At 36.6% G+C, this 15,257-nt stretch overlaps 1 protein-coding gene across 1 annotated transcript in view; it reads left to right on the top strand.

The window, feature by feature from the left end:
- The window catches only part of USH2A (usherin), a 388,071-nt gene that overhangs the window by 209,587 nt on the left and 163,227 nt on the right, over window positions 1-15,257 (top strand). The window contains exon 38 of the mRNA XM_017730037.1: window positions 10,999-11,178. Within this exon, the coding sequence (XP_017585526.1) occupies window positions 10,999-11,178 (180 nt within the window). The remainder of the gene's footprint in view (window positions 1-10,998; window positions 11,179-15,257) is intronic.

The following is a 15,257-nucleotide window of genomic DNA, read 5'->3' as shown; positions in this document are numbered from 1 at the left end:
AGGAGGATACTTATACTGGATTTTTCCATAGTTTGGCCATGATTTAACAATGTATTCAAGGGAAATAATCTGTATCAATTAGCTTTCAGTTTTTAATTAAACTCTTCATTTTTATGAAAACCTTTCTCTGTGAAAGTAGTTGTTAAAAAACAGGAAGGAACTTTATTGGGGCTGTTTCACCATTCTGGTCTATATGGGTATGTTCTCCACCATTTTGGTCTATATAGGTATGTTATAATTTTCCAGAAAAGTATTTGTTTCCAGCAAACTGCATATGGAGATTAAATAGGACTTTAGGAATTGAGGGCTCTGTCCCAGCTCTGCAGTGCTCAGGCATCACTGCTTGGGCTCAATACAATGCAAAGACAAGTTGCTTTGCCTCAAGTCATTTAAGGCCCAGTATCTGCTTGGGAGGAGCCTTAAAGAGGAATTTGGTTTGCAATTGGTTAGTCCAAGCCATAAAATACGATACTACCAGACCACAAACAGTTTTTCCCTCTTCAAGAGTAGTTAGAGTTCTTGTTATCTGATACACTCCCAATTCTCAGAGGACTTGAGGGGAAAGAAAGGTGACAGAGTCAGGCTTATTTCCCTCAAGTAGTTTCCTCATTCATCCCTATTTATTCTCAGGTTGGTTCAGATAGAGTACAGGGTCATTTATAATTGCATCTGTGTGTCTGAAATTAAGTTCTGGGACAGGAAGAATCAGGTATTACCTCTTTTTCAGAGGAGACATTTGGAGGGAATTCTTATCTTCTTACCTCTGACAAATGACTGCATTAGCACAAAATTAATCCAAATCTGTGGCCCCCAAGATGTTGTGATGCATTTGAATGCAAGTCTGACCTAAAGAGAATCCTTAATTAACTGTATGTCCTTAGGGAGTTTCATAACACAAAGTTGCAGGGTTATACTTGGAACTTATGTTGCTTATGTAGAAATCAATGTGTGTTATTTTCAGTTTGGGTTTTTGTTTTTTTTGTTTCTTGGGGTTTTTTTTTTTGTACTTTTTATAACTTCTGTTGATGACATACCATCTAAGGTCCAATATTTTCAGCAAGGTGGTTCATCGGGTATTTTTGTAAAGAAAAAAATTATTCATCTGCTTATTCTGCTTATTTGGAGATGGTGTACCAGAAAGGTTCCTTGCAGCCCACTCGTTCTCTTGGCAAAGTGGAGAATTCCAACAGCAGAATACAGCATAAACAAGTTGACTTTTACATGTATACATTCTAATGTTGCTCATCTAATCTTTTTAGTTTAATATTTACTATATATATGGATAAGTATAGTAAAACTCAGACCATCTATTCCTTTGACTTCTATAAGAAAGGTCCTCTTATAGTCTTGACTGGGCACAGTGCTCTTTCAGTACCCTCTCCAATCAGAAGTCAAAAAGGGAGTGTTAAGAATCAACCTAGTGCAAAAAGCAATTTTTGCTAGGGGAAGACACCACCTGCAGATGACAACAGAAGTGAGGAAAGGAATTCTGAGGCTCCTTGAAGTTCCTAGCCTGTCTTGTGCTGAAGGCTTGGGAATGACGAGTAAAACTTATTACAGAATGCTTACCACCTTCTGCACCAGAGAGATAACCTCCCCACCCCCAGTGTGGGATACTTTTGTGGGAGCCCTTAGCTGCTTTTCCAAGCCAACCATTAAGGAGATTTTTCATATTTCGTCTCCTTCCTCTCTCATTTTGTCTGTCTTCTTAGTTCTAGCTACAGACCTATAAAACTCACCAGTCCTAAAGATATTTGAGGACAGGGAGCAATGGGGATGCATAACCCATTTTGAAATAGCCATATTTAATCTGTTCACCAGAGCAGAAGTTAGGGGTATTTTGCCTTGGAATAATACAGCATTTAAATTTTGATTTGCATGGGTACAAAACTCCTGGTTTTGCATACACTTCAGGATGATTATTGAGTAATGTTTAGTTGAGCTTCAGTAGATTTTGAACAGCTTCACAATACACCATCTACTAGCATAATTCCTGTCAGTATCAGGTATCCTGTTCTTTTCTTTTCTGTAGTATAGGTGTCTCTGAGGAAAGCAAAATGAAAGTCACTCTCTAATTCCTACATCTGACCATTTACTTGGTGAAGACTCTAGCATCAGACCACAGATGGTGTTTTAATTGATCTTGTGCATCACTCTATTCCCATAGTTATGTTTTTTGTCACATGTACATTTTCTGTCTTGTACTTTGTAATTTATTTGGTTTCCTGTGATAAAGCAGGCACATAGGGGTGGACCCCATTTCTGTGAGGAATGTACTATCAGTTCTTAACAGACTGAAGTTCCTAGTGACTGCCTATAGAAGGATAGGCTCTAAGACTGTTTCTACTCCCTTGGAATAGTCTAGGGAATAATAGCAATCTTCTGGAGATGGCTCTGGTAAACAGTATTGAGTAAAAGGGAATTTGCCAATCAGTTTTCCTACAAAAACAGTCTTTTAGTTAATGAATGTCTTCCAGAATTTTTAACCCACATGAAGGCTACATTGACAGTGCTTAGGTATCTATGGTAAGTACTAAATGAAAAAAAAACAATTTATGACATTAAACACAAAATAATTAATTTCAATGACATAACCCAAACAAGATATATACAATCTGGCTAGAGCTTCCACAGATAAAGAAATTGGGTTTGAGTATTTCTATGTGTTGGCTTCAAACAAATAAACTTCTCTTTAATATAAACTCCATCTGTTTTCTCAGGTAGAGAAAGCGTGATGAAAACTGGGATTTGACAAGCTTTTGATTAAGTTTTCCTTTGCACTTTCTAAGGGGGAATCAAATTAGGTTTTGATTATGTAAGTTTGTAGTGTGATACCAGAAAGATCAAGATACTGTGATAGGTCATCCTTTTATAGGGATGATTGTGTGCAGTTACTGTGGCTGTTTATGTTACTCTATGTGGTTTTGCCCTAAATAGTCTAGAGGGAAGGGCTTTATACGTAAGTGCAATAAACTCTCACCTGAGTGATTCTGTGGTTCCTTCAATCTATAAGTGCATCATTTATGACATTTCATGAAAGGTGACTGGAAAAAGCAAAAGAATGTCTTATGTCAAACAAAAATCCTAGATCAAGTTTAGAGCTTCATTCCTTCCAAAGTATTACAACTAAGTGTAATGGCATTTGACAGTATTGACTTCTTTTATATGACTTCTTTCGGCTGACTCAGCATTCTGAAAAAATAAGTAGTGTTCTCCCTTTGTGATTGAAAGGGTTAAATAGTACCAATTCATTACCACTCACAAAAGGATTTATTTTCTTCTCATAAATCAGTTTTATTCCACATTTTTATTATTCCCTTGGGTCAGCTGCTCCAATTGAAATCAATACAAGTGCAAGTGACACAATCAATCTAGATATTTGATTATGGATTTGAGACTCCAAGTTCTGCTCTGTGTGTTTAGCTAGTCTCCTTCTGATAGTGTCCCTGGAGAATGGAAAATTCTTATTGGCATCCATGAATTATGGGCATAGATTCAGAAACCAGATACTGTGATAATCTCCATTTATGTACTGCTGCAGCTAGAGAAAAAATGTTCTAACCATGGAGAAGCAAGCTTGAAGGTTTTGAAGCTGACTGTTTCTGAATGGTTTTTTAGTGTATAAAATCCCTCATGAAATAAACTTGATAAAGTCTCATCATTTGTCTATAAAACCCCTCAAACAAAACACATGAAATCAGGAACTATAAGCTCTGTCATCAGCTTAAGATTGCAAATGCAGCAAATGCTTTTGCTATTTGATGTCTTGCGTACAATGTGACGTTTTGCCACTTGGATTACTAAACTGTGCTGGGACACTTCCTCCTGTTCATATCAGGATATCAGTGCTTGGACACTGGAAACCTTTTTGAAATACAGAGAAGTTGGTTCTACTCATTTTCCACAGTTTGTTTTAGGTCATGGGCTGCGTTCTTACTGTGTGTCTCTAAAACACTTAGTACGGCGTGCGGTGTGGGGGATCCAGAACTGATGCCCCTTGGTGCTGTTGCAGAAAAATTGAGTTACAGTGGAGATGACTATAATTACAGCAGAGATTTAATGTACTTAAAACACTGTTTTAACTGGAAGGTCTAAATGAGACCGACTCAGTTGCAAGACTCATTACATGTTTCTGTGTTTATGAAAGAGTAATGAGAAAAACCAGTAATTCAAATCAAAAAGGTTTTGTCTTGGCAGCTTCATCAACAATTACAGAGGTTTTTTTAGTTCAAAGCCTCATGGCACTGAACTGAAAGCTCCAAGGGATAGATGAGACCACACACCAAAGGTTCTTTCCTGCCTGCCATCATGATGCAGCCTAATCTCGGCTGCGGTCATTAACTATCCATGGGGTCTGTGCTAACTTTCTTGCGTGAGCTCTCACATCAAGCTGTGGGCTTTATTCTTTTTTCAGTCCGTAGAATTAATGAGCACATAAATGCACATTACTTAGTGTTTGTAACACTAATAATCACTTATTTCTACTGACAGGAACATGCTTTCATCATAATGATTACCCCTGCTTTGCCTTAGGGTTCTTGAAGCATTCTACAAATTTTCATAGAATCATATAACAGCTGAGGTCAGAGAGCACCTCTAGGGAACAACCAGTTCAAGCTCTCTTTTCCAAGCAGGGTTAGTTGGAGCACATTGCCCACGACAGTGTCCAGCTGGGTTTTGAGTATCTCCAGAGTTGGAGATGCTGAGCAACTTGTTCCAGTGTTTGACCAATTTCAAAGTAAAAAAGTTTTTTCTTAGGTTTAAACAGAATTTCTTATATTTTCTGTATGTACCCATTGCCTTTTGTTCTGCTGCTATATATTGCTGAGAAGTATTTGGCTACTTTATACCGTCACAGCAGGTATTTGTACGCATTTTTAAGATCCTTCCCCCTCTTCTTGGGGCTAAACAACCCCACTTCTCTCAAACTCTCTGTGTGTGACAGATCCTTCAAGCCCTTAATCGTCTTTGCATGGACTCCACTCCAGTTAATCTAGATCTGTGTTGTACTGGGGACTCCAGAACAGGATGAGCTCTCCAGGTGTGTCTCACCAGGCTGAATAGAGAGGAGGAATCCCTTTCCAATGTCAGTGACAGACAACATACACATTCTTTACATCTCAGGACAGTCTAAGATAGCTCTACCAAATCTGAGTCTGTAAGAAGCCTCTTTGAGTGATGACTTGAGTACTATTCAGGAACTGCGTCTGGGTCTTTGAGCTTTCAGATTTCTGCTGTGTGCGCCAACACGGATTTTGAACTTGCTCTTCAAATATTTTCCATTTTTCAGATTTAAAACTAAAGGCTTCTTTTAATTCCCATGGAAAAAGGAAACAGATAAATTTTTTCAGTGCAGATAATGTGAAACTCTTCTTATTTACAGGAAAAGTAAAATATTAGATTAATAATTTTTCCAGTTTCCCACAGTGCTTTTAAATGACCCGTTGTGACTCATTCAGCAACTCCTCCTAGCCTGTGAGAGTGAAGTTTTCATGTGTTGAGAGTCTTTAAGTTTTGGACTCCATTTGATGGACTGTGACCATGATATGTCCATAGGAACAATACATCTGTCAGCTCAGGAGAAGGGGAACGAATAGTGATTCAAGACATTGAGGCAAAAAATCGGCAGTGTGCTCATCTGAAAAAAAGAAAGAAAAAAACAGAACAAAACAAAACCTCCAAAACAGAATGCCAAAACATAAAAACCAGCCTCCTCTCAAAACACATAAACCCCCCAATAGTTTTTTGAAAAGAGGGGTATGGCTCAAAGCCAAGCTGCTTCACAAGTCAGTATAACAATTGAGATGGCAGTTTGAGAACAGTTCATTATTGCAATTCTTAGGAAAAGTGAGCCACCAATAATGTCAAGGAAATATTTTCAGCTGGTTTTCTATTGGAATAATCAAACTAATGGAAAGTGATATTTTTATTCTGAATACTGCTTTAGAAACAGTGGGAAAGGGAGAAAGGAACAAAGGAAAAATCTTAGCTGGGAGGAAAAGAGTAGATTTTGTGGTAGATATGAGGCCGATGTATAGGCAAAACTAATGGACAAAAGAATGAGCTTAGGCACAAAGAAGTGTGCATAGTCACAGAACTTCCCCCCAAAGATGGGGGGCCAAAGAGACACAAACTAACATAGGGACAGAAACTGGTGACAGTGAGGATGAGTTCTGGGCAAAAGGGCCGAAAAAGTGCGTTCCTGTTTCATTTTTATTTTGCTCTTCTGATCTGATATTAATTTTTTACATGGCCCAAGATAGAAGGCTTAACCTCCTTTTGCTCATAGTCATACAAAGCAGGCATAAAAAGAACTCTAAGTGTTTGTGATAGTTAACTAAGTAATCTTTGTATAGGTACTCATATGAATTGTTCATTGAGCTGGATTTTTGCTACATTTAGTCTTTGAGTAGTCTTCTTCAGTGGTAATAGTTCTGCTTCTGTCTGCTTGAATATCGTGGTACAACATATTCTGTAATGTAAAAAAGGTTATCAGGACATAATGGAACTATATGTAAAGTATGGATTGGTATTAACCACGAATGCAGTGATACTAATAGAATTACTTGGTATTTGCCCACACTTGTGAAATATGTGTCTTTCTCTCTTTACTACATAAAAATGAGACATCTCAGTTTATTAGCTTTTTCCTTAAAAACATTAATTTTGATCCTGATGGAAGGAGTACCTTTAGATGTGCCAAATTAGGAGGGAAAAAAAGTTCTTAAATGTGAAATGAACGTGTTTAGTTTGTATTATTTCTTTGCTGTGAGAATGATTTCATGTTGTATCATTTCCTGCGCTCCTGACAACCTTTGTCACATGAATAAGATATCAGGATGCTAATGACTAATATACAGTATTCTGTGTCTGCTGATACTATACTGTACTGCTGTGACCTTTGCAATATTATGTATTCTGATTGGCTGTGCATTTCACCTCTTCCCTACAAGTTAATAAGGCTGTAAAAAGGAGAGAACTTGAAATCGCCAGCCAGTCAAATTACAGAATATTGAAAAGGTCAGAGCAGTACAGCACACAGAAAAAAATTATGGAATATATGAGGCATTAAAATTCTTGTGACAATGATTATAACAAGAATGGAAAAGGATACCCATTTATGTTATTTCAATCTAGTGAACTCTGTAGGATGACGGACCCAGGACAGCAGTAATTTACGCACCACTGACTAACAGGAGCTTAATTCACCTATTTACAGGGGTGCTCAGTAACAGGAATGCACATCTGCTTGGGAGCCCCTGCAAAGTGTCCACCCAAAACCATACTGAACCCTCAAGTACAGATACTCACCAGCTAGAGTGCTTTTTGAAGCTTAGAAGTTTTAAAAAGTGATTTTGAGTGGAATATGTATTTGTGTGTCTTTTTAATGCAAGCATGTTTTATTCCTTGACTTGTTTCAACTATACATAACTTTTAAGTATATTTATGGATATTCTTTAGCCCTCATTTCTTCATATGGATCTTTTCTTGAAAAACTGACATGCTTTGATCTGATATAAACTAGGTATAAACTGGGAACAGCAGAAGTATTTCTCAAATAGCAGCCTTTGGCAAAGAAGCCCCTCAGATAATTTTGGGGAGATGTAGAGAACTGAGCAGGAAGGCTAGTAAAGGAACAAAACCATAACTATGCAAAAATATGGAAAGAGTAAGGAGCCTGGGGAAGCCCTTCATGTCTGCAAAGGATTTAGTTTTTTAGAAGACGTTATAGAAAATGGTGTCTCTGAGCGCTTGCCTGTTGAGATTCATCTTTTGGTACAGGTGTTTGCATGCCTTAAGTGTTGAAGGATGTGGTGAGCCAGATGTAGGAGTTTGTCTTCTGCCCCTTCAGGCTGTTCACGTTGAAAGAACCGTGGGCGAATCAGGGTTGTTGGAGTGCCACTGTCTGTTCATGGCAGGAATTACAAGGCAGAAATGAGGAGGTGTTCTGGTACAAACCACTTGTCTGAAGTAGAGCGATGTCTCTTAGGACTTTACCACTGTCTGGGGCAACTGCTGTTTAGATCTGCAGCACACTTGCTGGTGGGCTACAGTAGGACTTGGGAGCAGGATGGAGAGAAAAACACACAGGAAAAATGGAAAAATGGAGGCCTCATCCACTTATACTCACAAATTGGGTCCACACTGAGGCAGTCTGGGCAGGAATGGCATGGAGTGATATGACAGGGTTATCGCTGTATCACTTTCTGTCAGGCTGAACCTATGTGTCTGCATTTTCCAGCCCACTGAAAGCAAAGTTTAGGCAGTGAGAAGTGGCAAAGCTGCATATTGCAAGTCAGCCACAGCAAGACCTGCATTTTAAAAATGTTCTTCTAATATTTTACTTGCCAGCAGCACTGAGTTCCTTGGCTGGGAATTGGGATAAAACACCTTTTGTCTCTGTAAAATTTGGGTTAGGAAACTTGCAAGTACTCCTTAGCTTTTTATTAGAAGCAATGAAAAATTTTGAGCTGCTATGTTGTCTATCTCATTGTAAATTTGCGAGTTCATTTTTGAGCTGAATAAAATGGTTATGTAATTACATACTTCTCCTAATTATTGAGTAATTATATACTTCTTATAATTGCCGAGTAATCACTCTGCTATAACTAGAATTTAATGTTACAACTAATTGTATAATTACTGTATATTAATGTTGTTATCCAGGCAACTTGGAATAGAGTGTTATCCTTTTAATTCATTTTTTGTTACTCGAAACTGTATTTTTAAAATATAGTATAGGTAGCCATTGGAAGAAAGATTTAAAATGGAATAAAAATATCAGCAGAGGAATTACATGGTTTCCTTCCAGGCTCAGGTGGATGAAATTAAAATATGAACAAGTTAAGACTGTACTGTTGATAGAAGAAGTTTCATTTTCACATGAATTTGGAATATATAAATTTCTGTTAGACAAATTCTTTTTATGCTTGAGGTTTGAATCTATCTTATGTGCTGCTCTGTTAACACTGTATTTTTAAATTTTCCCACACACTGGAGGTGAAACGTTTGAAAAATGCATCTCTTTTTTTCCACAGCCAGCTGAGTCCTTAAGTGTTTAATGTCTCTAGGATCTTAAGAATATATATGTCAAATGTTGTTGCATGATCTTCACAAATAATAAGTCACAAACATCACAAAAACTGTGATAGATAATAGGGGGAGTATGCTTTGTTGGATTGCATCTTCTCCCAGATCACACACAGGGACAGTTTCACAAAGGTGCAGAAGGATAGTTTGATATGCAATTTAAAAGCTGAGATCAAGTAATGCAGATGCATTTTTCTAGTGCTCGTTGAGTAGCCTGGGTACATAAGAGTAATCTCAGACAAAATAACTTCACTTCTGCAGGATTCTGTATGTGGAATGTGTAAATGTGGTTGCTCTTCTTGCATGGTAAGAAGCTTTGCCTCCCTTGCTGTACCTAAAACAGGGTCTCTCAGATAAACTTCAGTGAAATCCAAAATAAATCCATCAGGCTTCATGAAATCATTCTACCTTCACACTGCTGTAGTCTGTTTGGGTGGTCTGGTGCTATGGCAGGGTGTATTTGAGGTAGGATTTGAGCAATGAGGTACCAGGCTACAAGGCAGACTTATAAAAAAGTTTTCCAAAGCTGTCCCCCTCCCCAAAACCTCAGAAAATAAGGTTGTTGTACATTACCGGTAGAACAACTGAAAACATCAGTGCAGCTCATGAGCACCAAAATAAAGGAATGGCTTGGATTTGTACCCTAAGTGAACCAGATTGTTCATAGGAATCCCAAAATTAGAGGAAAATCCAGATCACTCATCCATGGAAAAATGTAATGTGAGCATGACTGAAATGTACTGCAAATGCACCTTAATGCACATCATAGAAATATGGAATATTTAAAAAATTGTTTCTGATTGAATAGCATTTCAGTTTTAATAGTTAATTTGAAACTTGCATCAAAATGAGTAAGTCTGATGAGTGTCCCTTTAAAAATAAATTAAAAGGTTGATTTCCTTAGGTTTTTTGTAATTGTCTTATTTAGATTTTGTAGATGACTCAGATGTAAATATTGAATCTTCTAGCTGTGACAATGTCTTAATTGATTTACAATATTTTTATAGTTATAGTCTGTTTAATCTCATTCTCATACTTAAACTTGTGTGATTCTGCTGTTGTTTGTAATACAGAATTTCCACTGACTTCAGTGTGAGAGCTCTTCATGAATTGCTGGATGGTAATAGTAATATTAATTGTTTATGTAGCACTTCATATATTCAAAATATGAGATGATATTTAAATGAGTCAGCTTGGCTCTCAGATATGTGACCAAGGTCTTCATGAAGTCAAAAAAATGTTACTTGACATATAATTTTTTATTTTCTAATCTAACTAGGTATTTTGGAAGGGTTGGGTTTTTTTTTATTTTCGTAGGGTAGAATATTGTCTTATCTTAATTTTGAGATCTTAAAAGGGTTGCAGAGGACATGTAGGTTGCTATGATGATTTCAGCTGATAAACTGAGTACTTCAAATCCTTCTTTTGTCTTTGAGAGGACTGCAGGCCATGCTGGAAAGCTTGTGTAACTGCGGATGGCTGTTATGCATCCAATGGAATTAGCTTATAAACTCCTAAGTTAAGCGTTTTTGTAGAGAATTCGAAAGGTTTTGCCAGTCTTTCATGGGCATAAGAATTATCATTAATGTTTGGAATCTGCAATTACCACACAACTGTTCTAGAACTTCTGTTTGCTGTATGTAGCAATCAGCTTTGCAACTGATTGATTCATGTATTGGTTTGTTTATTTTCCAATATCTACAAATACCACAAACTGTTGGCAAAAGGAGAAGAAATGGTGAATAATATTTTTTCTTCGCAATAGACCAAAATTTTGTGTGTTACTGGTATAAATGGCAACTCTTCATTTGAGTAGAAATAAGACTTGGTTCATAAAGACAGTGAATTGTAGCAGATGCAAGGCCTAACATTTGTTCCTTCCCTCCCCCTCTTGTTTTTCCATAACAGATAATGCTAATTATTCTCTTGTAAATGATACTCGGATGTTGTGCAGCAGCAAGGAATTCAATGTATGGGTACCCATTAAAGGCCTGATTCCATTTTCTAACTACACAGTACAAGTGAACGTGTCCAACAGCCAGGGCAGCTTGATAAGTGATGCTATAACCATAGTCATGCCTCCAGGAGGTAAGTATGAAAAAGTGCTTTTTCTGTGCATGTAACAATTACACAAACACTCTGTTCCACAAAATGTTATTTATTATCGCAGCTGAGGACTGAAGTTCAGAAGAATATGTTTGCGTTAGTAGTTCTTACTCACAAAATTGTTCTTTTTGGCTTCTAATTTTTCACGTTGTTCCATTTAAGAACCAGAAAATGAAAATACATAGCTGTGTAGTTAGCATATTATGAAGGTGAGAAGTGCATTATGTACTTCATTTTTTTTCTGTGAATGGTGGTGTATTCTAGCATGGACAGCTAATCTAGCCCAAGAATACAGAGAGACTCACCTGCATTTTGTAATCTGTTTTAGAGCAAAAGTTGTAAGTGCTGAAAAGGAACACTTACTGGATAGACTTAGAGAATTTGTTTAATAATAGTAATAGAAACCATTGGCAATATATTGAACGAGAACCCACAAAATAGTGTAGCTGTAAGAAAGTCAGTTACCATGTGCTGATTTGCAGTGAATTAGGTTGTAAGCCAGTCTGGATATTATTTCATAACAATTTGAAATAAAAGAATTGAGCAAATACACCCTAGTGCAAGGTTTTGTTTTGTGGCTTTGTTGTTGGGTTTTTTTTTTCAAGAAAGTTTACATTTATAGCTGATGTATTTTGCATTTTATTTTCACAGACACCCTAGCTAATTAGTTTTTGTTAAATAAATGCCAATGGATACAATTAATTTAAGGCAATTTTGAATTTTTAAGTGAGAGTCCAACAACACTTGTTTTTGAAAGATGTGTGGCGTAGCTGTTGAGCAAGAACAGTGTAGAGGGATATACATATAATTTGAAAATAAAAAAAAAAGAGGAAAAAAAAGAAAGAAAAACCATCAACCTTACAGTTCAAAAACACAGGCTTGAAACAATTTGCTTGCAAACAGATGGATTGGGTTTGGGGACTTCAGGAAAGGAAGTAAATACAATACAGCGTTTTTATGACAGTTTACTGAGGAATAAGGAAAAAGTCAATTCCCAGCCCATTTTATACTTTTCCAATCCGATTGTCAAGTTGCACCTACTATTAACAAATATACATTCTCATATAATAATAAAACTGCATGTGAGTTTTACTGCTCATTTAAGTCTGAGCAGTAAGACACTGGTATTTCTAACTCCAGTGTCACATTTCAATTTTGCTTAGCAAAATTTGGTAGTGAAAATTTCACCAAATGACAAAGTAAAGGATCTTTAAAGATAAGCAAGGATGTGCACAAGTTTATGACAGCCATTAAGATACACTTTCTTTCATCATTAGATTGTTGTTGATTACAATTAGAAAACTTATAGCTTTGAAATTATCTTTTTTATGACCTTGTGGTAGTGTAAAAGCAATACCTCATTGGTTAAATAGGTTTTAGTTCATGCTTCCTTTTAGTTAATGATCTGAAAACATATTATCCTGATTTACACATAAAATCATGCTGAAAAGCATGTGGCATTCACTAGGATATGTGTGTTTAAGTAGAATTAAATTAGCAGTGAGAGTTATTAAAGAAATCTTCCATACTATTGTCCAGTGGACTGTGATCTGTAGAGAAATGAATAATAAATGAAGCAGTGCATATGAGAAAAGTGCTCTCACACACTGTATTTTCACTATACGTGTACACATGTACAGACACACACGTGTGTGTATCTAGGACAAGATATGTTTGCTTTACTATGATGTTTATTGTAATGAGTGAATATTACACAATTCCATTGCATGCTAAATTATGAGTATAATGGTAATTTTACACTGGGCAGTATTCAGTGCCTTCACACTTTCTAAATTGTTGAATGAAATCTAGTTGCTACTTTAATAAGAAAGATTTTTATTTTTTACTTCAGTGGCCAAGATTTCACTTAGAAGATTTGTTCGATCAAAAAGTAAAGAAGGTTTTGTTATGTACGAATGCATAGCCTTTTAATGAGTGTTAAAATGTAGCATTGTCTTTTCAAGGATACCAAAAAAATGCTATTTAAGAGATCTACTCTGTGGGGAGTAGTTCATGGAGCTGGATGGAAGATTATGTAAGAGGGAGAGTGGCACAGCACAAAGGAGTATACCATTTTGAAGTTATTGCTGATCACTGTTTTACAATTATGATACAGGTTTTTTTCCAACATGCATTTCTTTTGTTCCTTTTTTTTAAACTTTAAAACACGCTGCACACAATATAGAGAACACCAAATCCTTGGTGTTACTTGATTGAATATATCTTATCAAGCTGAATTGCCATGCTTAAAGTCAACGCTTAAAAAAAACTATCTTAGAAATAAGGAATTTATTTTATCTAAGCTCTTGACTAAAATTGAAGTGCAGGTTCAAGAGTTCTTGGAAAGCTTAAAAAAATAAAAACTGAATCCAAATGTTAATCCATAAATATGAAACTTTCTTTTGACCCTTACCCTGTAGTGGTCTGGAGTTACTAATGGGGTTAGGATTTCAACTCTTAATGGGACTTGGTGCATTAGTGTTTGGTATGCATGGAATTCAGCATTCAGTTTAATAAGTGGTTGACATTGGTGATGTCCCTTAATTTGCTTAAATCTAATTGGCTCTTTTATCAGTCAAACCTGTATGGATTGGCAATTGATCAGAAAGGGTCAGCCATGACTGTGCATGTACTTAAATGCTGGAACCACCAGTTAAAGTCACTGTTGCATAATAAGAAGCTGAAACCATGAGAACAAATGATCTTCAGAGTCGGAAAGCAAAGGAAAGCGGAGAAGTTTTTCAGGATGTTCAAGTTCAGAACAAAGGCATTATGGAGTATATAAATTTTAAATACACTGCTTTTTGCCTCAAGACTTAAAGCATTTTTTTTTCCAGATGAACTGAAATCTTGTCTGAAACTGTCTTTGTTACATCAAAGAACTGCATAGAAAGCTAAAAGAGATGGAAGAAGCATAAAAGGGCATAGTTTAAAATGATTAGTGACAAATTTCATACTGCAGAGGTAGAAGTAAATTTTTTTGAGTTTTATATTTTTTCCAAAAAGAATAAATTTGTTCTATTTATCTTGTCCTAAACTGCTTTGATAGAAGCTGTAAAAAATAATATACTATCCAGTGCTTCATATTAATTTGAGGATGCCCGCCAGTAAAAGATCGGGAAAACAAATTGTTTTAGGATTAAATTAACTAGATAAATGAATTGAAATGATACAGAGGATATAAAACCGCAAAATTCTGGGAGACAATCTTTTGCACAGAGTTCTTGGTTATACATTTTTCTCCTCAATGTGTGCTGTTTCTGATGTAGTGGCACACAGAAGACCCCATTATTTTAGAATTGCTTTGTAATAAGGGATGGTAAGATAGCAGAAAGGAAATTTGCAATCACTGCTGATAATAGCTTATACTCTAGTTAAATCCATTTATTCCCTTCCTATGGCCACCAAAACTTGAGTATGGAAGGGAATGGGAAGAAGGTGGATTATCTTGAAAAAATAGGTGCTAAAAGAAGGACAGGCTGCTGCTCTGAGGGGAAGCAGGAAGGTGGAGGCTCAATCATCACTTACAAAGCAGGAAAAAGAACTGGATTTCCAGTCATGACAAGAGGTCTGAAGACTGTTGTGGATGCTAATTCTGTATCACATTGCAGAGTTATCTCTCTGTGTATTCTTATACTGGGGATTACAAACCATTAACTTGGTGCTGATTTATACACAGAAGAGAGCCTCAAAGAATTGATACCTACTTCCTGTGTAAAACATGAAAGATACTCTGAAAAAAAGTTGCCTAAGTAGTGAAGTGCCTCTTTAAACTCTGCCGTGATTTATTAAGTATGTTGTTCGATTATGTGCTCTGTCCGTGATTTGCACAACATAGGACTGTCTAGCAGGGAAAGATGTAAGATTTTGCCTTAGACCCTTAAGCCCCTGTTTCTGTGTGGAATACTGCATGCCTCTGCCCAGGCTTCTTCTCAGCAGCAAAACTTGAGCCTACATACCTGTAGCTGTTGATGTTTGCTCAAGATCTGCAGGAGATGGTGCCCTGCAACCAGAGGATTTCAGCCACTGTTAGTTTAAGTTGCAACACCTCGGAGACTGGA

Source organism: Corvus brachyrhynchos, unplaced genomic scaffold (assembly GCF_000691975.1).
Source record: "Corvus brachyrhynchos isolate BGI_N302 unplaced genomic scaffold, ASM69197v1 scaffold101, whole genome shotgun sequence".
Taxonomy (NCBI): domain Eukaryota; kingdom Metazoa; phylum Chordata; class Aves; order Passeriformes; family Corvidae; genus Corvus; species Corvus brachyrhynchos.
This window is presented reverse-complemented; position numbering and strand designations above follow the sequence as displayed.